The 18228-nt window shown below is 42.6% G+C and overlaps 2 protein-coding genes across 10 annotated transcripts in view; both read left to right on the forward strand.

Moving 5' to 3' along the window:
* Positions 1–4294, forward strand: part of TPST1 (tyrosylprotein sulfotransferase 1) — a 33633-nt gene extending 29339 nt beyond the window's left edge. For 4 of the 9 annotated variants that reach the window (XR_009419858.1, XR_009419857.1, XR_009419856.1 and 1 more), the window contains exons 4-7: positions 945–995; positions 1855–1930; positions 2774–2821; positions 3751–4294. Coding sequence is in view for 2 of the 9 variants with exons in the window: in XM_059487178.1 (XP_059343161.1) it covers positions 945–995; positions 2774–2791 (69 nt within the window). In the remaining 7 variants the exon portion in view is untranslated. The remainder of the gene's footprint in view (positions 1–944; positions 996–1854; positions 1931–2773; positions 2822–3750) is intronic. The other 5 variants (XR_009419860.1, XR_009419861.1, XR_009419862.1 and 2 more) reach the window with 5 other exon arrangements.
* An 850-nt stretch (positions 4295–5144) lies between these two features.
* On the forward strand, positions 5145–17632 carry KCTD7 (potassium channel tetramerization domain containing 7). The gene is made up of 6 exons (XM_059486906.1): positions 5145–5247; positions 6976–7208; positions 9809–10001; positions 10623–10792; positions 12901–13079; positions 14423–17632. Exons 2-6 carry the CDS (start codon positions 7189–7191, stop codon positions 14797–14799), a joined length of 939 nt encoding a protein of 312 aa, XP_059342889.1. The 5' UTR covers positions 5145–5247; positions 6976–7188; the 3' UTR covers positions 14800–17632.
* Positions 17633–18228: the final 596 nt, after the last annotated feature.

The following is an 18228-nucleotide window of genomic DNA, read 5'->3' on the forward strand; positions in this document are numbered from 1 at the left end:
TTGGGAAGGGAATCCAGTCCTGAACCAGGGCAGGAAATTCAGAGCTGGCTCAGCTGCAGTGCCAGGCACTGCAGAATATTGACAGGCTGGGCATGGATTTGTGATCTGGCTATGTACACATGGGAGAGCAGAGAAAATGGTGATAAACATGCCCTGACTTCCTGGAGCTCCTTCCTGGGACACAAACCAGGGAGGGCAGCTCAGGGTGAGGCTTTGGAGCAGCCCCATTCCCATTTCCTGGCTTTAAGAATTTTCCTGAGTAGGTTTGGAGCAGCCCCATTCCCATTTCCTGGCTTTAGGAATTTTTCTGAGTTGGTTTGGAGGAGCCCCATTCCCATTTCCTGCCTTTAGGAATTTTTCTGAGTAGGTTTGGAGCAGCCCCATTCCCATTTCCTGGCTTTGGGAATTTTTTTGAATAGATTTGGAGGAGCCCCATTCCCATTTCCTACCTTCAGGGAATTTTTCTGAGTAGGTTTGGAGCAGCCCCATTCCCATTTCCTGCCTTTAGGGAATTTCTCTGAGTAGGTTTGGAGCAGCCCCATTCCCATTTTCTGGCTTTAGAGAATTTTTCCAAATAGGTTTGTGCCCTTTTTTAATTTTTATTTTGAAATTATTTCACAAGATCACAATCATGACATTGGGATGGTCAGTCTTTGTGCTATAGTAGACAGGATGGTAAAACTCTTCAAGTATGCTTTTGTTGTGGAAAAAAAAATACATTTTTTTGCCCTTTGGAATGTTTATTCTCAGAAGAAAAGATGTTTTAAAAATTATCCTCTAGAGAGAAGACAATATGCCAGAATATTTAATGTTCTAGCATTAGTGGATGCTAACAGCACAAAACTTATTTTCTTTTTTTTCTCTTTCCTTTAACAAGGTCTTCAGCATTTCAAACAATAGTGAATGAGGCCTTTGAGTAACAAAATTTTTGTTTGTTTTTCCAGGTCTATAAAGGTGAATTTCAGCTTCCTGACTTCCTCAGAGAAGTGCCACAGGTACAGTATGGAATTAATTTCCTTTTTGTGGGTGTAGCAGCAAAGGATATCAAACAGCCTTTATTTTATAAACCACTTCTTCATGAGCCTGATTTTCTGATTGATGGTGAGATTTGCTGATTATCCATGAGGTGGAATCTTGAACTCAGCATCCCAAACCTCTCCTGAATCCATGTGTAACTCCAGGGTGAAGAGTGGTGTTTGTCACCCTGAGCTGCCTCAATATTGCTGTGAAATGGAAGGAAAAATTGAGCCTCTTTTGTGGACAAAATTGTAAAATTTGTTACTTCTAGAGGAGCTTTATCTTTTCTTATCTTGGTTTAAAGCAAGTCTAGTCCAGAGGGCAGGGTTATAAATACTGAGAGATTTTTAAAATAAATAGAGATGTTATCAAAGTCAACAAACCAAGCCATGGATAGGGATGGTGTTGATTTAATAGCGTGCTATGGAACTTGAGGTTTCACTGAAAATTCACAATTTGGTACCCCCCAAATGCTGTTCTTTGTCATCAGCTCCCTAAGGGACCTACAAAAAAAAAAAAAAAAAAAACAAAGAAAAACCCTATTGTGAAGCTCTCAAACTGCAGGATCTTGTTGATATCACAGAATTGTAAAATCCCAGAATGGTTTGGGTTGAAGGGCCCTTAAAAATAATTTTTTCCACCCCCTGCCATGGACAAGGACAACTTCCTCTATCCCAGGTTGCTCCAAGCCCTGTCCAACCTGGCCTTGAACATTTCCAGGGATTGAACAGGTTAAAAATACCCAGGAATCTACCACAGACAAAGCATTTTAACTTCTCCATTTGTTCAAATAAAAATCATTTGATTTAAAAGGAAAACTGATTTCTTTTGTTCCAGCCAAAGAAGACAGTAGAAAGGAAGTCTCGTGGCAAGATAAAATGAACGTGGAGCAGTAAAGAGGCATAGCTGTAGTGTGTGTTTCATGTTTTCAGAAAATAACCCTGCTGTGGCCACCAAACCTTTCTGAGCAGCCTTTGTGTGATCTCTAACGTGGGCTTGGCTTTCCCTGGCTCTTTGCCTGCTTGGATCACTCAGTGCTCCTGCTTTGCTCAGCTCTGGAGAACCATCCCAGCCCTGTTGCTGCCAGCCTTGTCCCTGTCACTGAGTGTCTGCTCCATGTGTGCTGCTCAATTCTCAGGAGCTGCTGGGCTCACTTCCACGTGGGGTTGCTGCTGGGATTGCAGGATTAGCTGCAGGAATCATGGGGTGTGCTTTACCAGAGGGGAAATATTGCTGAGAGGGATTGATGGAAAATGCAAAGAGATCCTTCAGAATTGAGCACATCATGTAATAGATGGTGTGCTAGCAAAAAAATCCTTGATTTTGAATAAATCCTGGGTTAAATCCTTTAAATCCTTGTTTGCATACAGTATCAGTGGTTTTCAATTATCCTGGGGTACCCAAAACCACTCTGGTAAATTCCTTCTTCACTTCACAGGATAGGGAGGTTCCTGCTAAATCCCAGGAGGTGAATTTATACAATTAGCTTGGTTTAAATACAGTATTTACCAAAATCTGAGCAGATTTATCCATAGCAAAGACAGACCATCCAAAAGACAAAAATAAGCACTGTGGAAGAGTAAAAGTATATTCCTTAAAACATTAAAACCTGGTCAAATTGTTGCTGGTAGTGTTCTCCTTTAGTATTAACATAATGTAACTAAAGAGCTCAAAGGTTTGGAGAGCAGACATTGGTACTGATATTTTTGTCGTCTAATGTAAAATAGCTGATTCAATTTTAATTATTTTTTGACAGACTGAACCTATGGAATAGAAGATAAAATGGACATTTCTTGCACAGAAGGTAATAAAAGAGCGTTGCAGTTCTGCTCATTTGTTGTTCTTAGTTCAAGATGATTTTTGTTTAACTTCTGTAACTCCATGGGTAAGATAAATATGAAGTTATATTTTTTAAAGGAAGGTGCTAAAGAAGAGCTGGTTTGTGATATTTGATTTAACATCTCACAGCCAGTATTTTCAAAAAGCTGCATTTTAGTCACTGAATCAACAGTGACAAAATTTTGCAGGGAGCTGAGTAAATTCCAGACCAGTTAAGGAATGAGTGATACAAGATTTCCTGTGTTAATCCAGGATTATTCTGCTATCAGATGTTCTGGCCTGACAACAAAAGATGGCAAAATTTAAATCCAGTTTAAAAATAGCCCAAAGCAGTGTGCCCTACAAATATCCCCAAAATAGATCCTTATGTGGCCATAAATATAAACACCCTAAATATAGCCAAAAGCACTGCTCTGTGTAGAAATAATGGCTCTAAAATCTTCCCAGAGATGAATTACAGACCTTGACTGTGAAATCAATAGAGAAACCATCATCTGTTCACACAGTCAATTTGAAATAATGAAAGCATCAACCTCACTTTGCCACTTAGCTCTGAAAAATGGGTTTCAACCTGCAATATTTCTGTCTGAAGAAACCAAACTGGGAACTTCCCAGCATAACTTCCCACTGGCTCACAAGGCTTTGGGATGTCAGTGGAAAAACAATATTTTATTTATTTTTGTACCATGCTGCAAGCAGTCTCTCAATGATAAAGGAGGGACAAGCAGCTCCATTCCTTACAGTGGGATTTGTCCTGGCAGTGATTTCCACCTGCTGAGACAGCAGTGGCTGCTCTTAATTCTGCAATATTTGTAATTCCAAAATGCTGTCCAGGATAAAAAGCTGAATATCACCAGGAAATATTCCAACATAACTTTATTTGTTTTTCCTTAGAAGATCAGCTGCTGCCTTTTCCATGGGAAGGATCCCTCAGGCCTGTCCCCCTGGCATCAGAGATGTGCTGCTCTTGGCCTGCTCTCTTCAGAATGTTCTCTCCTCTTTCTTTCATCTGTTTTTGTTCCAAATTTTGCTGTTGTGAGCGCATGTAAACCTGTTAAAAAACAAAACAAAAAAAAATCACAGATGTTAATGTAGAACTGCATTACATTCACACAATTATTTTTTTTTAAGGTTTTAAAAAATGCAGAAGCAATGCCTGTCTCTGAAATTGCTCCTCTGTTTTAATTACAGGGCTCCATCTTCAGATTTTTTTTTTTTGTTTCTTGTAGCAGTTTGGTTTTGAATGTACAAAGCTTTCAAGAGTGGTCTGTGCTTGTCCTGAAAGATTCTTGGTGGAAAAGTTGTTTGTTTTATTCATATGTGAAAAATGTTAAATATCTTTTATTTAAAAAGAAAAAAAAGTTGATAAATTACATGTACAATTACAATTCAATGATCTTTTGTATTTTATTTTTCAAAATAAATGCTTTAAATGTGATTTTTTGTTTATTTATTTCTTAATTAATGGTCTTGTTTCCAAGTTAAAATTGACATAATTCAGGATATTGCTGTGTTAGTAATAATTCAAGATATTGATGTGAGGGAAGATATGCTGTCATGGGTTTGGATCTGATTTTAAGGTTTGCAATTTAATGGTTTTTGTTTGCTTTTAATAGCTGGGTGATGAAGGAATTGTAAATTGGAGTGTCCCACTGAGAGGTGTAATGTGAGATTTGTTTGCTGCAAGTAGAAGTAGGTAATTTTAGACTCTTGAATTTTTTTCCTTAACAGCAATTTTGTTCGGAGATGCTCTGCTGGGGGAAAACTGCTGTGAGTTGTACCCTAAAGTTTCGATCTTTAGGATACAACGCAGAACATGATTATTCCATGAGTTATTTTTGGGATGGTCGTTGTGGCTCAGTTTCTGCTCCCCTCGCTGGTTCAGGGCGGTGAAGGCGGTTTCAGCCTTCCCCACTGGTGTGGAGAGGAGTTGGTGCCAAAACATTTCTATTTCCTCGCACTGTGGATGTGACAGAGTTTTGCTTTTCCTCCGTTTCTCCATTTCTCGTGTGTGGTGCTGACAAACCCGCAGTGCCGTGAGGAAGGGCGGGCGATCCCCGTGCTCCTGGGGCCGCCTGAGGGCAGCGCGGCCCCGCCGCTCCCGAGGCCGCTCCGAACCCCGCTCCTTCCCCCGTTCATTCCCGGCGCTTCCCCGGAGCCGCCCGGGATCGCCCCGGTGCCGCCGCCGGGGCGGCTCCTCCCGCCGGGACCCGGATGGGCCCGTACGTGACGCGGGGGCGCGGCCGCTCCCCCGGGCCGGAGCGGAGCGGAGCGGCGGCCGCGGGCGGGCAGCAGGTGAGCGCGGGCGGGGACAGCCGGCCCCGCTGCCCTCAGCTCTCCCTCATCGCCTGCCTCCATCCCCGGCGGGGCTCCGCTACCGACCCGCGGCAGGTGAGGGAGCGCCGGGGAGGCCGCGGGGCTGCAGGGGTGAGGGGAGCGGAGGGACCGCGGCCGGGGCAGCCCCTCGCGAGCGGTGCTGCCGGTCAGGCTGTGTCCCCGTGGCATTATGAGAGTTTAATGTTTAATTAGTTATGAATGAATTATTGGTTATTTGCCTGAGTGTTGGCGTGCCCGCCGCCTGGTTTGTGCTGCCCCTGTGGTGATGCCTGTGCTCCTACAGCTGTCAGGCGGCTCCGAGCTCTGAGAGCTGCGGGATTCCGTGAGGGGCAGTGCCAGCACCAGTGAGAGCTGCCCCGGTGTTCTCAAAGCTGTGGGATTCCATGAGGGGCAGTGGCAGCCCCGGTGTCCTGAGAGCTGCGGGATTCCATGAGGGGCAGTGCCAGCCCCGGTGTTCTCAAAGCTGTGGGATTCCGTGAGGGGCAGTGCCAGCCCCGGTGTCCTGAGAGCTGCGGGATTCCGTGAGGGGCAGTGCCAGCCCCGGTATCCTGAGATCTCTGGGATTCCACGAGGGGCAGTGCCAGCACCCGTGAGTGCAGCCCCTCTGTCCTTCACCATGGTCACTCCAGCCCCCAGCCCGGTGTCCCTGCTGTCCTGCAGTATCACTGGGATGGACACTCCCATGCTGCCCATCCCTACAGCTGTCTTTGCTCTCAGCTGTAAAGTTGAGTTACACAGCCCTTTCATCATACTCTGTGGTGTTTGTGACTATGATGATGGGATTTTACAGTCCAGTTTATTGCCCCTCTTCCAGGATGTTTCTTTGACACAGATTCATTGGAATTTACTGGATGTTGTGTCTTTTCCCTCTGTGTTCACACAAACCTTACAATCATCTGTGTCTCTTGAAGTTGGTGATGCAGACTTTCCTAAATCAGGTCTCATTTACCCCAGTTTCTCTCTAAAAGGGGGAGCCTTCTAACTTCTCATAAAAGCACATCCCAAAGAGTTACCTTTGGACAGGAGTTTGTGTGAGACTCCTGTGATGTTCATCAAAACCTTGCTAGAAAACGCTTTGACTGTATAACCAATATGTCATTTCTTTGTTGGTATGTAACTTTTTTTGGGTTTGTAACTTTGCCAACACTGGTGCAACCTCAGAAGGTATTTAAGAAAAAGTTGTTTAAACCAATATGGAGAAGCTGAGAGAACAGCAGAGCCTTGAAAAGCTCTTATAAAACTCAGCATCAAGCCCAGTTCAAAGGTTGCTGTCATTCTCTGGGGAATGAAGGCAAACTGGCAGGGCCAGCTCATTTACTGAGCTGTCCCCAACAAAGCTCCAGGAAACAATCCCTGCTTTTAAATGGCAGGTGAAGGACTGGAAGGAAGCATTTCTGGTAGAGTTGAATGATGCTGATGTGATATTTGATTCAATGATAATTTTATTTATTGGTGGTGTTTTCTGTTGATCTAGACCTAGATGTATTTGAAAGTGAAATGGAGGCATTTGCTTAGTTTAAATAAATAAATTCTGTAAATTTAATACGAGATTTAACAAAGGAATATTTCTGCACATAGTTTAAAATAATTATTGCAGGTGCTTTGAGTGCAAAGAAAAGGATCAGCCCGGGTTTGGATGGGGCTTGGAGCAGCCTGGTCTGTGGATATGGCAGGGGGGTGGAATTGGAGGATCCTTAAGGTCCAGTTCAACCCAAACTGTTGTGGGGTTCAGGTGGATGTGTTTTCTTCATGAAATGTGATTAACTTGTGATTTTCTTTCAGGAGGACTCTGCTCCTGTCAGCACAGCTCTGTTTCACTGCTCCCTGGGTGAACTGGTGAAGCCAGCCCAGAGAGAGACTTCACTCACCTTTTAATGAACATCAGAAAACAGGTTCAGCTGGTCACTCATTGATCTTTTTATTGCCACTCCTGGTTCTCCAAATCCTGCTCTCATCATGGCCTAAACCTCTTTATTGAGGGGTTGTTCTGTGTGGATGTTCCAATGGCACAGAAGGTTGGTATCCTGAGCACAACATAATTCATGCTGTCTCATGGCTTTTTTTTTAAACCTTAGTGTCATATTGAAGATTATGAAAGAGGGAGAAAAATCTCTTTTCTCTTTTCCTCTAGCTCTTTTAGGAAAGAGACCTTTTTGGTGCAGTGCCAAATGGATGAACTTACCCCAAAACCCATTCTGTGGTCAATAATGCTGACATAGTTAATGGAGTGAATGTTGTTTATTCACACTAAATTCCATTTAGTGAAATCTATGGGACATCCTTGAAAAATGCAGACCAAGAACACATTTTTGATCAATCTTCTGTTCTTTTGAGTACTCTAAAGAGAACTAGAAATAGCAGCCAAAGCACTGGTGTCAAGTGGCAGCTTTATAAATAATTACTTTCACAGTAAATACATGCTCACCCTCAATTTTTGACTGTGCATCTTATAAATGCTGATCTGTAAGTTTTTCTGGCTGATAATTTGTTTATTTATTTAAAGGAATCCCTAGCAAAAGAATCTTTAATTTATATTGAGTCTATTCTTTATCTGTGAGGCATAGTTGAGTTGTTTGGATAACTGATGATGTCAGAATAAACTTTCTTTTAGGACAAATATTAAAATTGTTAATAGGGTGTGGCCCTTCAGAAGCTCTTCCATCCTTATTTATCTGCCTGTGCATTGGGCTGGGGTGGAAAAATGATTCTGAACTGTAGAGAAAAGAGAAATTAAATCTCTCTCTGAGCTGAGCCAACCCTCTTAATGATGTTTGGAACTTCACAGTAGCTACTTCTCTGTGTTTACTAGGGTGTTAAACAGGATCTAGGATTCATCTCCAAATTTTGTGGACACCCCCACAGAATGTGGAGATTTTCAGGAGATGTGGAGATGATCCTGTCTCCATGAAGTTCCTGTTTTGTTCAGGAGCATCCCAGCTCTGTCTGGGTTCCCTCTGAACTCAATATTTCCTTTAAGAGTTGAGATCTAACAGTGTGCACAATGACTGTTAGCACCATTATTAAGGCAGGTTTTAAAAAATTTTATGTCATTTTTTCTTCCTGATTTTGAAGGGAAGCATCCTTAAGTTAATAAATAAATGTGCCAGATGTGCTTGTACAAATAATCTTCCTCTTTCTGTATTTTATACTGGTTTGAGAGAAGGTTTGGAGGTGGAGAAAGCCTCTGGTGGTGAAATGTCTTTGTTAGGGAGTAGCGATGCCGCTGGACAACAGGGATTTTACATAATGCAGTGTAAGGAGAGCAGCGGGCTTCCCTTGCAATTATTATTTTTGTGGTGCAGTCTGTCCGTGCATCCCATTCTCCCGCTGAGGATGGGCTGAGAAGCCTCAAAGTGTTAAATTGAGATGATAATTAGCAGCGTGCTAAGGAGAGTTAAATATTCCTGTCCCACATCCCGTGTGTGCTGTGAGAGCTCAATATTCGTGTCTCACACCCCGTGTGTGCTGTGAGAGTTCAATATTCGTGTCCCACACCCCGTGTGTGCTGTGAGAGCTCAATATTCGTGTCCCACACCCCGTGTGTGCTGTGAGAGCTCAATATTCGTGTCCCACACCCCGTGTGTGCTGTGAGAGTTCAATATTCGTGTCCCACACCCCGTGTGTGCTGTGAGAGTTCAATATTCGTGTCCCACACCCCGTGTGTGCTGTGAGAGTTCAATATTCGTGTCTCACACGCGTGTGTGCTGTGAGAGTTCAATATTCGTGTCCCACACCCCGTGTGTGCTGTGAGAGCTCAATATTCGTGTCTCACACGCATGTGTGCTGTGAGAGTTCAATATTCGTGTCTCACACGCGTGTGTGCTGTGAGAGCTCAATATTCGTGTCCCACACCCCGTGTGTGCTGTGAGAGTTCAATATTCGTGTCCCACATCCCGTGTGTGCTGTGAGAGCTCAATATTCGTGTCTCACACCCCGTGTGTGCTGTGAGAGCTCAATATTCGTGTCCACACCCCGTGTGTGCTGTGAGAGTTCAATATTCGTGTCTCACACCCCGTGTGTGCTGTGAGAGCTCAATATTCGTGTCCCACACCCTGTGTGTGCTGTGCTGTGATGCAGCGGGCAGGGGAACGCCTGCTGTCCCCGGCTGCAGAGCAATCCCGCTTTTCCCATTCCCAGGGAATTCCAGAGCTCTCCCCGTGCCCGTCTGAAGGTGACAGACGAGCCGGGTGTCGCCAATGTGGCACGGACGCGTCCCCGCATCCCGCCCCTGGCAGGGCCGGGTTCCTGCATCCCGCCCCTGGCGAGGGACAGGCTGGGACAGCGGCCACCCAAATCCTCGCAGCAAATGACATTTTCCTGCAAAGCCGCGCCGGAGCCAATCGCTCCCTGCACCGTGCAGCCAATGGATGCCGGGCTCTCCCAGCCCCTGCCAGCGGCTCGGCGGCTGGAGGGCCTCGCAGCAGCTGTGCCCGCAGCCTCTCCGGGGGTGCCCGGCATCCCTGCTCATCCCTGCTCATCCCTGCTCCTCCTCCTCATCCTCCTCCCGGCAATACCGCCCCTGCTGCTGTGGGAGCGCTCGGGGTGACGCGGCCGCCGCGGGGAGCGCGCAGCCATCGGGGTAATCCGGGTTAGATTCATTTGGGTCTCCCTTCAGCAGTGCCACGGCCTCCTACCCAGCAGAGCTGCTCCCCAGAGCCAGAGGGATGGTGGTAGTCACGGGGCAGAGCAAAGCGAGTGCCACCCCGGATGATGCCATGTCGAGCTCGGATGCAGACGATGATTTCCAAGAGCCGGCCACTCCCACCGCCACCCAGGCAGCACAAGCGCTACCTCTGCTGCCCCAGCAGGTAAGAGCTCACCTGAGACGGGCATGATCGCGGCAGCACAGACTGCTCAGGTGCTGAGGAATTCAGGATTTGAATAAAACTCAGTCTCTTGAATGTATTTGAGTAGCTCGGCAGCTTTACTTACAAATTCCATCCAGGTTTGGATGGAGACATGCAGTTAAGTGTTTATTCTGGTCCTTAAGGCAGCCTGGGATGTGATAGTAAGATTTAGGCCTGATGTAAACAAATGCAATTTTTTTTTTTTGCAGTGTATAGTATAGTCTGGTTGTGTAAAGGACCAGCAGAGTGCAAGTCCCAAGGTTGACCTGAGATTTCTTCCCTTTTTTTTTTTTTTCCTCTCTGTGTAAGACTGGGAAAGAGGTTTTGTTTTGTTTCCTTTCCCCAAAAGAGCCAAGAGGAGGCATTAATATCTCAAATATCTGCTATTCCAGCTGAGTGATTTCTGCTGTTTCAGATTCCCAGCTACAATTAAACCACTCACTGATTCCTCCCAGCAGCCAAACATCCAAAATTTCACCCCTCAGAGCTCCCTGATCCGTGGCAGTGGGGCAGGAACCACACATTGACAAACTGCAAGTGTCCTTTGGCAGCTCCTCTCTGATGTCCTGGTTGCTTTTGCAGTTCCCAGAAGTTGTCCCACTGAACGTGGGGGGGATGTTCTTCACCACCAGACTGTCCACGCTGCGCAGGTACGAGGACACCATGCTGGCAGCCATGTTCAGTGGCAGGCACTACATCCCCACAGACGCTGAGGGCAGGTACTTCATCGACAGGGATGGCACCTACTTTGGGTATGTGCTGTGCTTTTATACTTTGTAATACTTTGTGATAGTTTGGTTTTGTATCCCAGTAGTTTTCCCAAATGGTTTACCCCAGATTGTACCCCCTCCCTTTACCTGTGTAATCCCTTTCCTTTGCTGAGATCATCCTCAAATCCTCACCCTGGCTCTCTGTCAGTCACTCAGCATCCCATCCCCTCCATCTAGAACTTTCTGTCCAGGACATGAAGTGATTGGCCAGAGGCCAGGGATCAACCCCCCAAGTGGTACCCCATACACTGACCTAAATGTCCATTTCCCAGTACCCATCCCTTAATTTATCTTATTGATCAGTAAATGTTATCTGCTTTAGGTTTCCACCTCCCTTTAAATGTAACTCAGCATCCCATCCCCTCCATCTAGAACTTTCTGTCCAGGACATCAAATGATTAATCAGAGGCCAGGAATCACCCCCCCAAGTGTTACCCCATACACTGACCTAAATGTTCATTTCTCAGTATCCATACCTTAATTTTTCTTATTGGTCAGTAAAATGTAACCAACTTTAGGTTTCCACCTCCCTTTAAATGTAACCTTTTAAACTTGTTTTTAACAGCTCTTTATCTTAAAGTGCAGCATTTAACATTGCACACCTTCAAAGCATCACAGGAGTAACTGCAGTTAAAAATTCTTTGTTGGTTGTGCAATGGGAAAAGAAACACACGAAATGCTTTGGATTTGTGCATTGTCTCCCCTAGAGTATCTCCTTGAATTTGTGCATTGTCTCCCCTAGAGTATCTCCTTTCAAGGTATCAAGTTGTTTGGATGGTTTAAAGAAGTGTTTGGAAATAGGAAACTTCTTGCACAACACTGGGTTTTAATTGATATTCAGTATCTGTAAGGAAGAGGGAATGGAAGGAATTAATCTAGGATTTTTACACAGTTGTAAATATGATGTTTTCAATCTTTAAATGGGATATAACTGCTAAAATAAAGCACAAGCCTTTAAAGAATTTCTTTTTCTAAATTATTTTTGTTGCTAGTGCCATATTTCTTCACCTCCAGGATTCCTTCCTTCCTGCTCAGCTTTAATTTTATTTTTAATTAAACTAACCATGATTACTAATGCTGTGTTTGAGCTGGGGTGAGATTGCTAAGAAAGATGATCAGTGTTCCTGGATTCAGGTCTTTGCCCAAAGAACACATTGCAATTTATTCCAAATTTCTTGTTGCTCCTTTATAGACATTTCCTTATTGCCTTCAACAGAGGAGCTTTGAATTATTTTCAAAACACTTTTGGGTTGTACCATAATCTGGGACAGAGGTAGATTAAACCACTGTGTTTACTTTAAAATAATTCTGTCTTTACATGAGGCAATTGTTGGAAAACCAATTAATTTGTGATGTTATCAACCTCATTGAAAATACAGCTGGAACAGAGAGCCAGGTTAGCAGGTGCTGTATTTGTTGTCATTCTAAGATTGTAGTAATGCTTTTTAATTTGATAAGATTTTCTTGGTTAACACTTATAAAGTGATTTTTTTTTGTTTATTTGATAAAGGTTTTGTTGATTAATACTTATAAAGTGATTTTTCTCTCTGTCAAAAGATCCTGTTGCTGAACAGTGTTTCAAAACTACGAGGAAATGTTCTCTCTCTTTTTAAAAAATTCTGATTCTTGATGATCTGTGATGAGAAACCTCCTTTGCAGATGTCCCATCCATTCAGCTGGATCTGTGTGGAATAAAATGTCCATGAAAATGATTCTCTGGGAAAATGCAGAAGTTTATTTTGTCCCAGACCTAAATTTGAAATACAGTGACCACAATTTCTTTCCCATGAAACACTCTGGCCTCTTCTGTGTTATAAATGGTTTCCTCCACAATGAATGTTTGGTTTAAAATCCACTGATATTTCTTCATATGAGTTTTGACATCAGCTGAGGCAAAATGTGAAATAATGGCTTGGAAAGCTGAACGTGGCAAACGGTTTTACAAACAAATGTTGGGAATATGGCTCATTTATCTCAGTTACTGTCTCAATAGAGCAAACAGTGAATATCCAACATTTCCTGTCCTTTCCCACCTGCAGCAGTTTTGGCAGAAATGTGTTTGTTAATGATATTTTTGCTCTTTTTTTTAGAGACATACTAAACTTCCTACGGTCGGGTGAGCTGCCCCCCCGAGAGCGAGTGAGGTCAGTGTACAAGGAAGCTCAGTATTATTCCATAGGACCCTTGCTAGACAATCTAGAGGATATCCAGCCTCTTAAAGGAGAAAAAGTTAGACAAGCTTTCCTGGGCCTAATGCCATATTACAAAGGTAAATAAACAAAGTAGCACTGGCTGTTTCTTCTGGTGGGGTTGCAGTGTTAAACCTCTGCTTTCAGTCTGCTCTCAGCTCTCAGACTGAGCCCATTGCTGCTGGGAAGTTTATTCTGTATTTTTTATGCTGTTTGGATCTTTGAGGTCTCCACATCCTGCTGCATCCCAGAGTGTGGATTTGTGTGCTTAGAAGGGAGCAAGGTTAGGCTGAAATGTTATCAAATGAGTGGGTTTGTCTGCATTTGTTCTGTCAGGACCTGCAAGTGAATAAACTTGGCCTTGTAGTGAGGCCAGATAGCTTGGCCATGTAATAAGGCCATCAAGCTCACCAGATAACTGAGGTCTATTTGATTATTCTATACATTATATAATTATATAATATACATTAATTATATAATTATGTCTTTATATATATATATATATATATATATATATATATATATATATATATATATATATAATATAATATAATAAGGCCACCAGGCTCACCAGATAACCGAGAGTGATTTGATTATTCTAGATTTTATATATTTATATAATGTATATAATTTAATATATATTTTATATATATAATATAAAATATCTACTATATATATTTTATATTGTATATATAATATATATACAATATAGTATATATATTTATATTTTATATATATTATATTTTTTAATATAATAAGGCCACCAAGCTCACCAGATAACTGAGATTTATTTAGTTATTGTAGATTTTATATAATTATATAATGTATATAATTTAATATATATTTTATATATGATTATATAATATATTAATTTATATATTTTTAATATAATAAGGCCACCAAACTCACCAGATAACCGAGATTGATTTGATTATTCTAGATTTTATATAATTGTATAATGTATATAATTTAATATATATTTTATATATGATAATATAATACATTAATTTATAATTCTTTTATATAATAATGCCACCAAGCTCACCAGATAACTGAGATTGATTTGATTATTCTATATTTCGTTATATATATTATACAATATATAATATTATATTTTTTATTATTTATAATTATATGTACACATATATAGAATAGAATAGAATAGAATAGAATAGAATAGAATAGAATAGAATAGAATAGAATAGAATGATTCTGTAATTATATATGAATTTATATATTTTTTAAATAAAATAAGGCCACCAAGCTCGCCAGACAAAGAGATTGATTTCATTATTCTATACTTTGCTCCATGCTGCTGATATGCTGCTGAGAGCAGCTGCAGTGAAACGTTTCACATGAAATAATTGTTTTTGATCTCTTTCCCTTGCCCTTCCTCGGGACGCTCCACCCGCGTCCTTCGCAGACCACCTGGAGCGGATCATCGAGATCGCCAAGCTGCGGGCCATGCAGAGGAAGGCCAGGTTTGCCAAGCTCAAGGTGTGCGTGTTCAAGGAGGAGATGCCCATCACTCCCTACGAGTGCCCCCACTTCAACTCCCTGCGCTTCGAGCGCAGCGAGAGCGAGGCCAAGCTCTTTGAGCACCACTGCGAGGTGGACGTGTCCTTCGGGCCCTGGGAGGCCGTGGCCGACGTCTACGACCTCCTGCACTGCATCGTCAGCGACCTGTCGGCGCGCGGCATCACCGTGGAGCACCAGTGCATCGGCGTCTGCGACAAGCACCTCATCAACCACTACTACTGCAAGCGCCCCATCTATGAGTTCAAGATCACCTGGTGGTGACTGGGGGCACAGAAAAGGGTCAGGGGACTGCCACAGGACAAATGCGCTTTCAGGGTCACCTGGTGGTGGCACATCGAGGGGTGAGAGGACTTGTAGAGGATAAATGTTCTTTCTAAGTCGCCTGGTGGTGGGTTGTGGTGGTAAAGAGGGGTGAGAGGACTTCTAGAGGACAAATGTTCTTTCACCATCGCCTTGTGGTGAGTGTGGTGGCACTGAGGGCTCCTAAAGGACAAATGTTCTTTCACCATCTCCTTGTGGTGAGTGTGGTGGCACTGAGGGCTCCTAAAGGACAAATGTTCTTTCAAGATCACCTTGTGGTGAGTGTGGTGACACATCAAGGAGTGAAAGGACTTCTAGAGGATAAATGTTCTTTCAAGATCATTGGTGGCGAGTTGTGGTGGCACTGAGGGGTGACAGGACTTCTAGAGGACAAATGTTCTTTCACCATTGCCTTGTGGTGAGTGTGGTAGCACTGAGGGGTGAAAGGACTTCTAGAGGACAAAATGTTCTTTCAAGATCATTGGTGGTGAGTTGTGGTGGCACTGAGGGCTCCTAGAGGACAAATGTTCTTTCACCATCGCCTTGGGGTGAGTGTGGTGACACTGAGGGGTGAGAGAACTCCTAAAGGACAAATGTTCTTTCAATATCATGCGGTGGTGAGTGTGGTGGCACTTAAAAAGGGTGAAAGGACTCCTAGAGGACAAATGTTCTTTCAAGATCATCTGGTCATGAGTTGTGGTGGCACTGAGGGGTGAGAGGACTCCTAAAGGACAAATGTTCTTCCAACATTGTCTTGTGGTGAGTGTGGTGGCACAATAAGAGGTGAAAGGACTTTTAAAGGACAAATGTTCTTTCAAGATCATCTGGTGGTGAGTTGTGGTGGCACTGAGGAGTGAAAGGACTTCTAGAGGACAAATGTTCTTTCAAGATCACCTGGTGATGAGTGTGGTGGCACTTACAGGACAAATGTTCTCGGCAGTTGCCTTGCTGCTCACATTCCTTGGGATCAGCCTGCTGGCAGGGGTTGGGAAAACCTCTGGAAACGTGACAAACCAGCCTGAACTCAGACTGTTGGCTCAGGTACCTTAACGAGGCACAAAACAAAATCACCTCATGCAAAGGATGGAGGGGAGTGGCTGAACATCTGCTCAAAGGTGCCACCAACCACGTGGCTTCGGGATGGAATTGCAGATTTTTCCTGCATTTTTGAGAATCTGGGGTGCTACTAAAGCTGACATTTCAGTTTTACCCTCTTAGAAATGTTTTAGTTCCTCCTTCAGCTTTATAAAGTTTGAGTCACACCCAACACAAAGATCTGGAAATGTCATTTTGATGTACTAGATAATTAAAAAAAAGGAATATTCCTTATATATAATTAATTGTTGTCAGGGTTAAGCTGTATTTCTTTTTTAATTAAGAATCTACGTTGTGAATTATAATGTTGTACTTCAATTATTTCTGTTGTTATCAAAAGGAATAGCAGATCTGGAATATATTCCTTAATGCTTTTAGGAATAATAACTGTTCATGGAAGACTTGTGCCTGTTTTTAGCCTTAGAAATTTTAAATGTTTACAATATCTACAAAAAAAAAAAAAAAGCTCTTTAGAATCAGGTTATTTGCAAAGGCTTTTGGTAAATGAGAAAACCCTGTCTGTATGTTCCTATTAGCAGCAGTAAGAGGAATATTTAATGTATATTATTTTACTACTGACTCTTTTTACATTATGTGATATTCAACTTTATTTTAGACTTAAAGTCAGATGATATTAGACGACAAGTGCTTCCTTCACCTCACCTTTTTCAGACAATTAAATCTTAATTTTATCCTTCTTCTTGACCCTTCTTGGTGTCATAGGAGGAAAAACAAAATTCAAACTTCATATTCAGATACTTCTCCACTCTAAAGCAGTAGGAAATTCCTTTCCATGCTGGAAGAGGCAGCCACTGCAGAATCATATTTTCTTTGGAAGGTCTTTTTGTACTTCTGACATCAGCAACCACATCCCAAATTTCAACTACTGAATTCAGCCCAAAACTGAGAGGGAGAAAAGTCTGAAAATCTGATTGTTTTGTGAAGTACAGAAAACCCCAACCCCCTTGAAGTGGCTTCAAAATAATCTTAAAGAGAAAGAAAAAGGAAATATTTGTATATTGCATTCCATTGGATTAATTAAAAAGCTCATTACTGATGTAATTAAAGGTTTTGTAACTTCATTTTACCCTGGACAATTTATAGACCCCACTGGCTTTAAGCTGTGGTTGGCATTACTGAGCCCTGAAGATTTTTAGGTTTTCACACACTGCACAGAGAACCCAAGATAGCTCTAAATTTTGGGCTATGACAAAAAAAAATCCCTCCAGTCTTTGATTATCTTTCTGCATATAAGCAGATTTCAGAGGATAATTCTATCTCCTGTATATAATTCTCTAACTGGAAATCACTTTCCAGAACAGCAATTCATAGTTCATTTTACTTACACGAGCTTAGGATAAGTTTACCTCCACTTTCACTGTGACTTTTCTAAATGGATTTTGTTTTGCTGAATTATAAATTGTATGTGTCTATGCATTGTAACCCGTAATGCCTTTGAAAATCCAGCCTGGATGCTAATGATCAGGGTTTGGAATTCTCTCCAAATGTGTTTTGTTAATAATTATGTTGATGTGTGATGTTCAATACTGTGAGTACTGCAGTGTATTATTTCTTAGTACTTTTGACTTTTCAGTTCAGGTAATATATAATCTGTATGTTTTTTATTTAAAACACATAGAAGAAAACGTGGATATAAAGGTTGTGTTGTGCAATAAATTATGATACTGAAAATTTGGAATTCTGGCTCATCTAGTCTGCAGCCACTGCTCTGTTTTTCCTCACCTTCCCTGGGATTTGAGTGTCCTTTGCCTAACTGCAAATGAAAATTAAGCCAGGAATCTCTGTCCTGGGCTGTTTTAATGGCATTTAGGTGTTTATTATAATTTCCTAAGCAGAGGCACTGCTGCAGCGTGTGCTGAGAGACCGGCTGGGATGGATCATTGCAATGACTGACCCATCCTTCCCTCCCCACCCATCCCTGTGACACAGCACAGCAGCTGCTCCCGTTTCTGCAGTGCTCAAAAAGAACCTTTCTGCCTCTGTTCAGAAGGATTTCCCCTTGGTCTGAAGTAATTTCCTTCTGTCCATCTGTCCGGCTGAAGCGCTGCCTGTCTCACAGTGGGATGTCCGTGCTGAAAAAAGAGAAAAAAAATAAAAGAAAAAGAGATAGAAGCCAGGACACAACACTGGTACTGAGCACGCAAAGAGGAGTTTGAAATAGCAGCGGGTATTTTGTATTTTTATATTTCCCCAAGGCAGCTCTGGGATGCTCGTGTGGGGCCAGGGCCGGGCCCTGGAGCCCTGCGGAGCTGCTGCGGGCTCTGGAGAAGGAAG

The sequence above is a fragment of the Ammospiza nelsoni genome, chromosome 21, assembly GCF_027579445.1.
Source record: "Ammospiza nelsoni isolate bAmmNel1 chromosome 21, bAmmNel1.pri, whole genome shotgun sequence".
Lineage (NCBI taxonomy): Eukaryota > Metazoa > Chordata > Aves > Passeriformes > Passerellidae > Ammospiza > Ammospiza nelsoni.

What these genes read in the sequence shown, in the direction of transcription:
- KCTD7 (XM_059486906.1), top strand. Translation starts at nt 7,189, where the DNA reads ATGTTCCAATGGCACAGAAG. An exon ending in ATGTTCCAATGGCACAGAAG is followed by an intron (nt 7,209 to 9,808) that starts GTTGGTATCCTG and finishes GTCTCCCTTCAG; the next exon opens with CAGTGCCACGGCCTCCTACC. An exon ending in AGGGATGGCACCTACTTTGG is followed by an intron (nt 10,793 to 12,900) that starts GTATGTGCTGTG and finishes TCTTTTTTTTAG; the next exon opens with AGACATACTAAACTTCCTAC.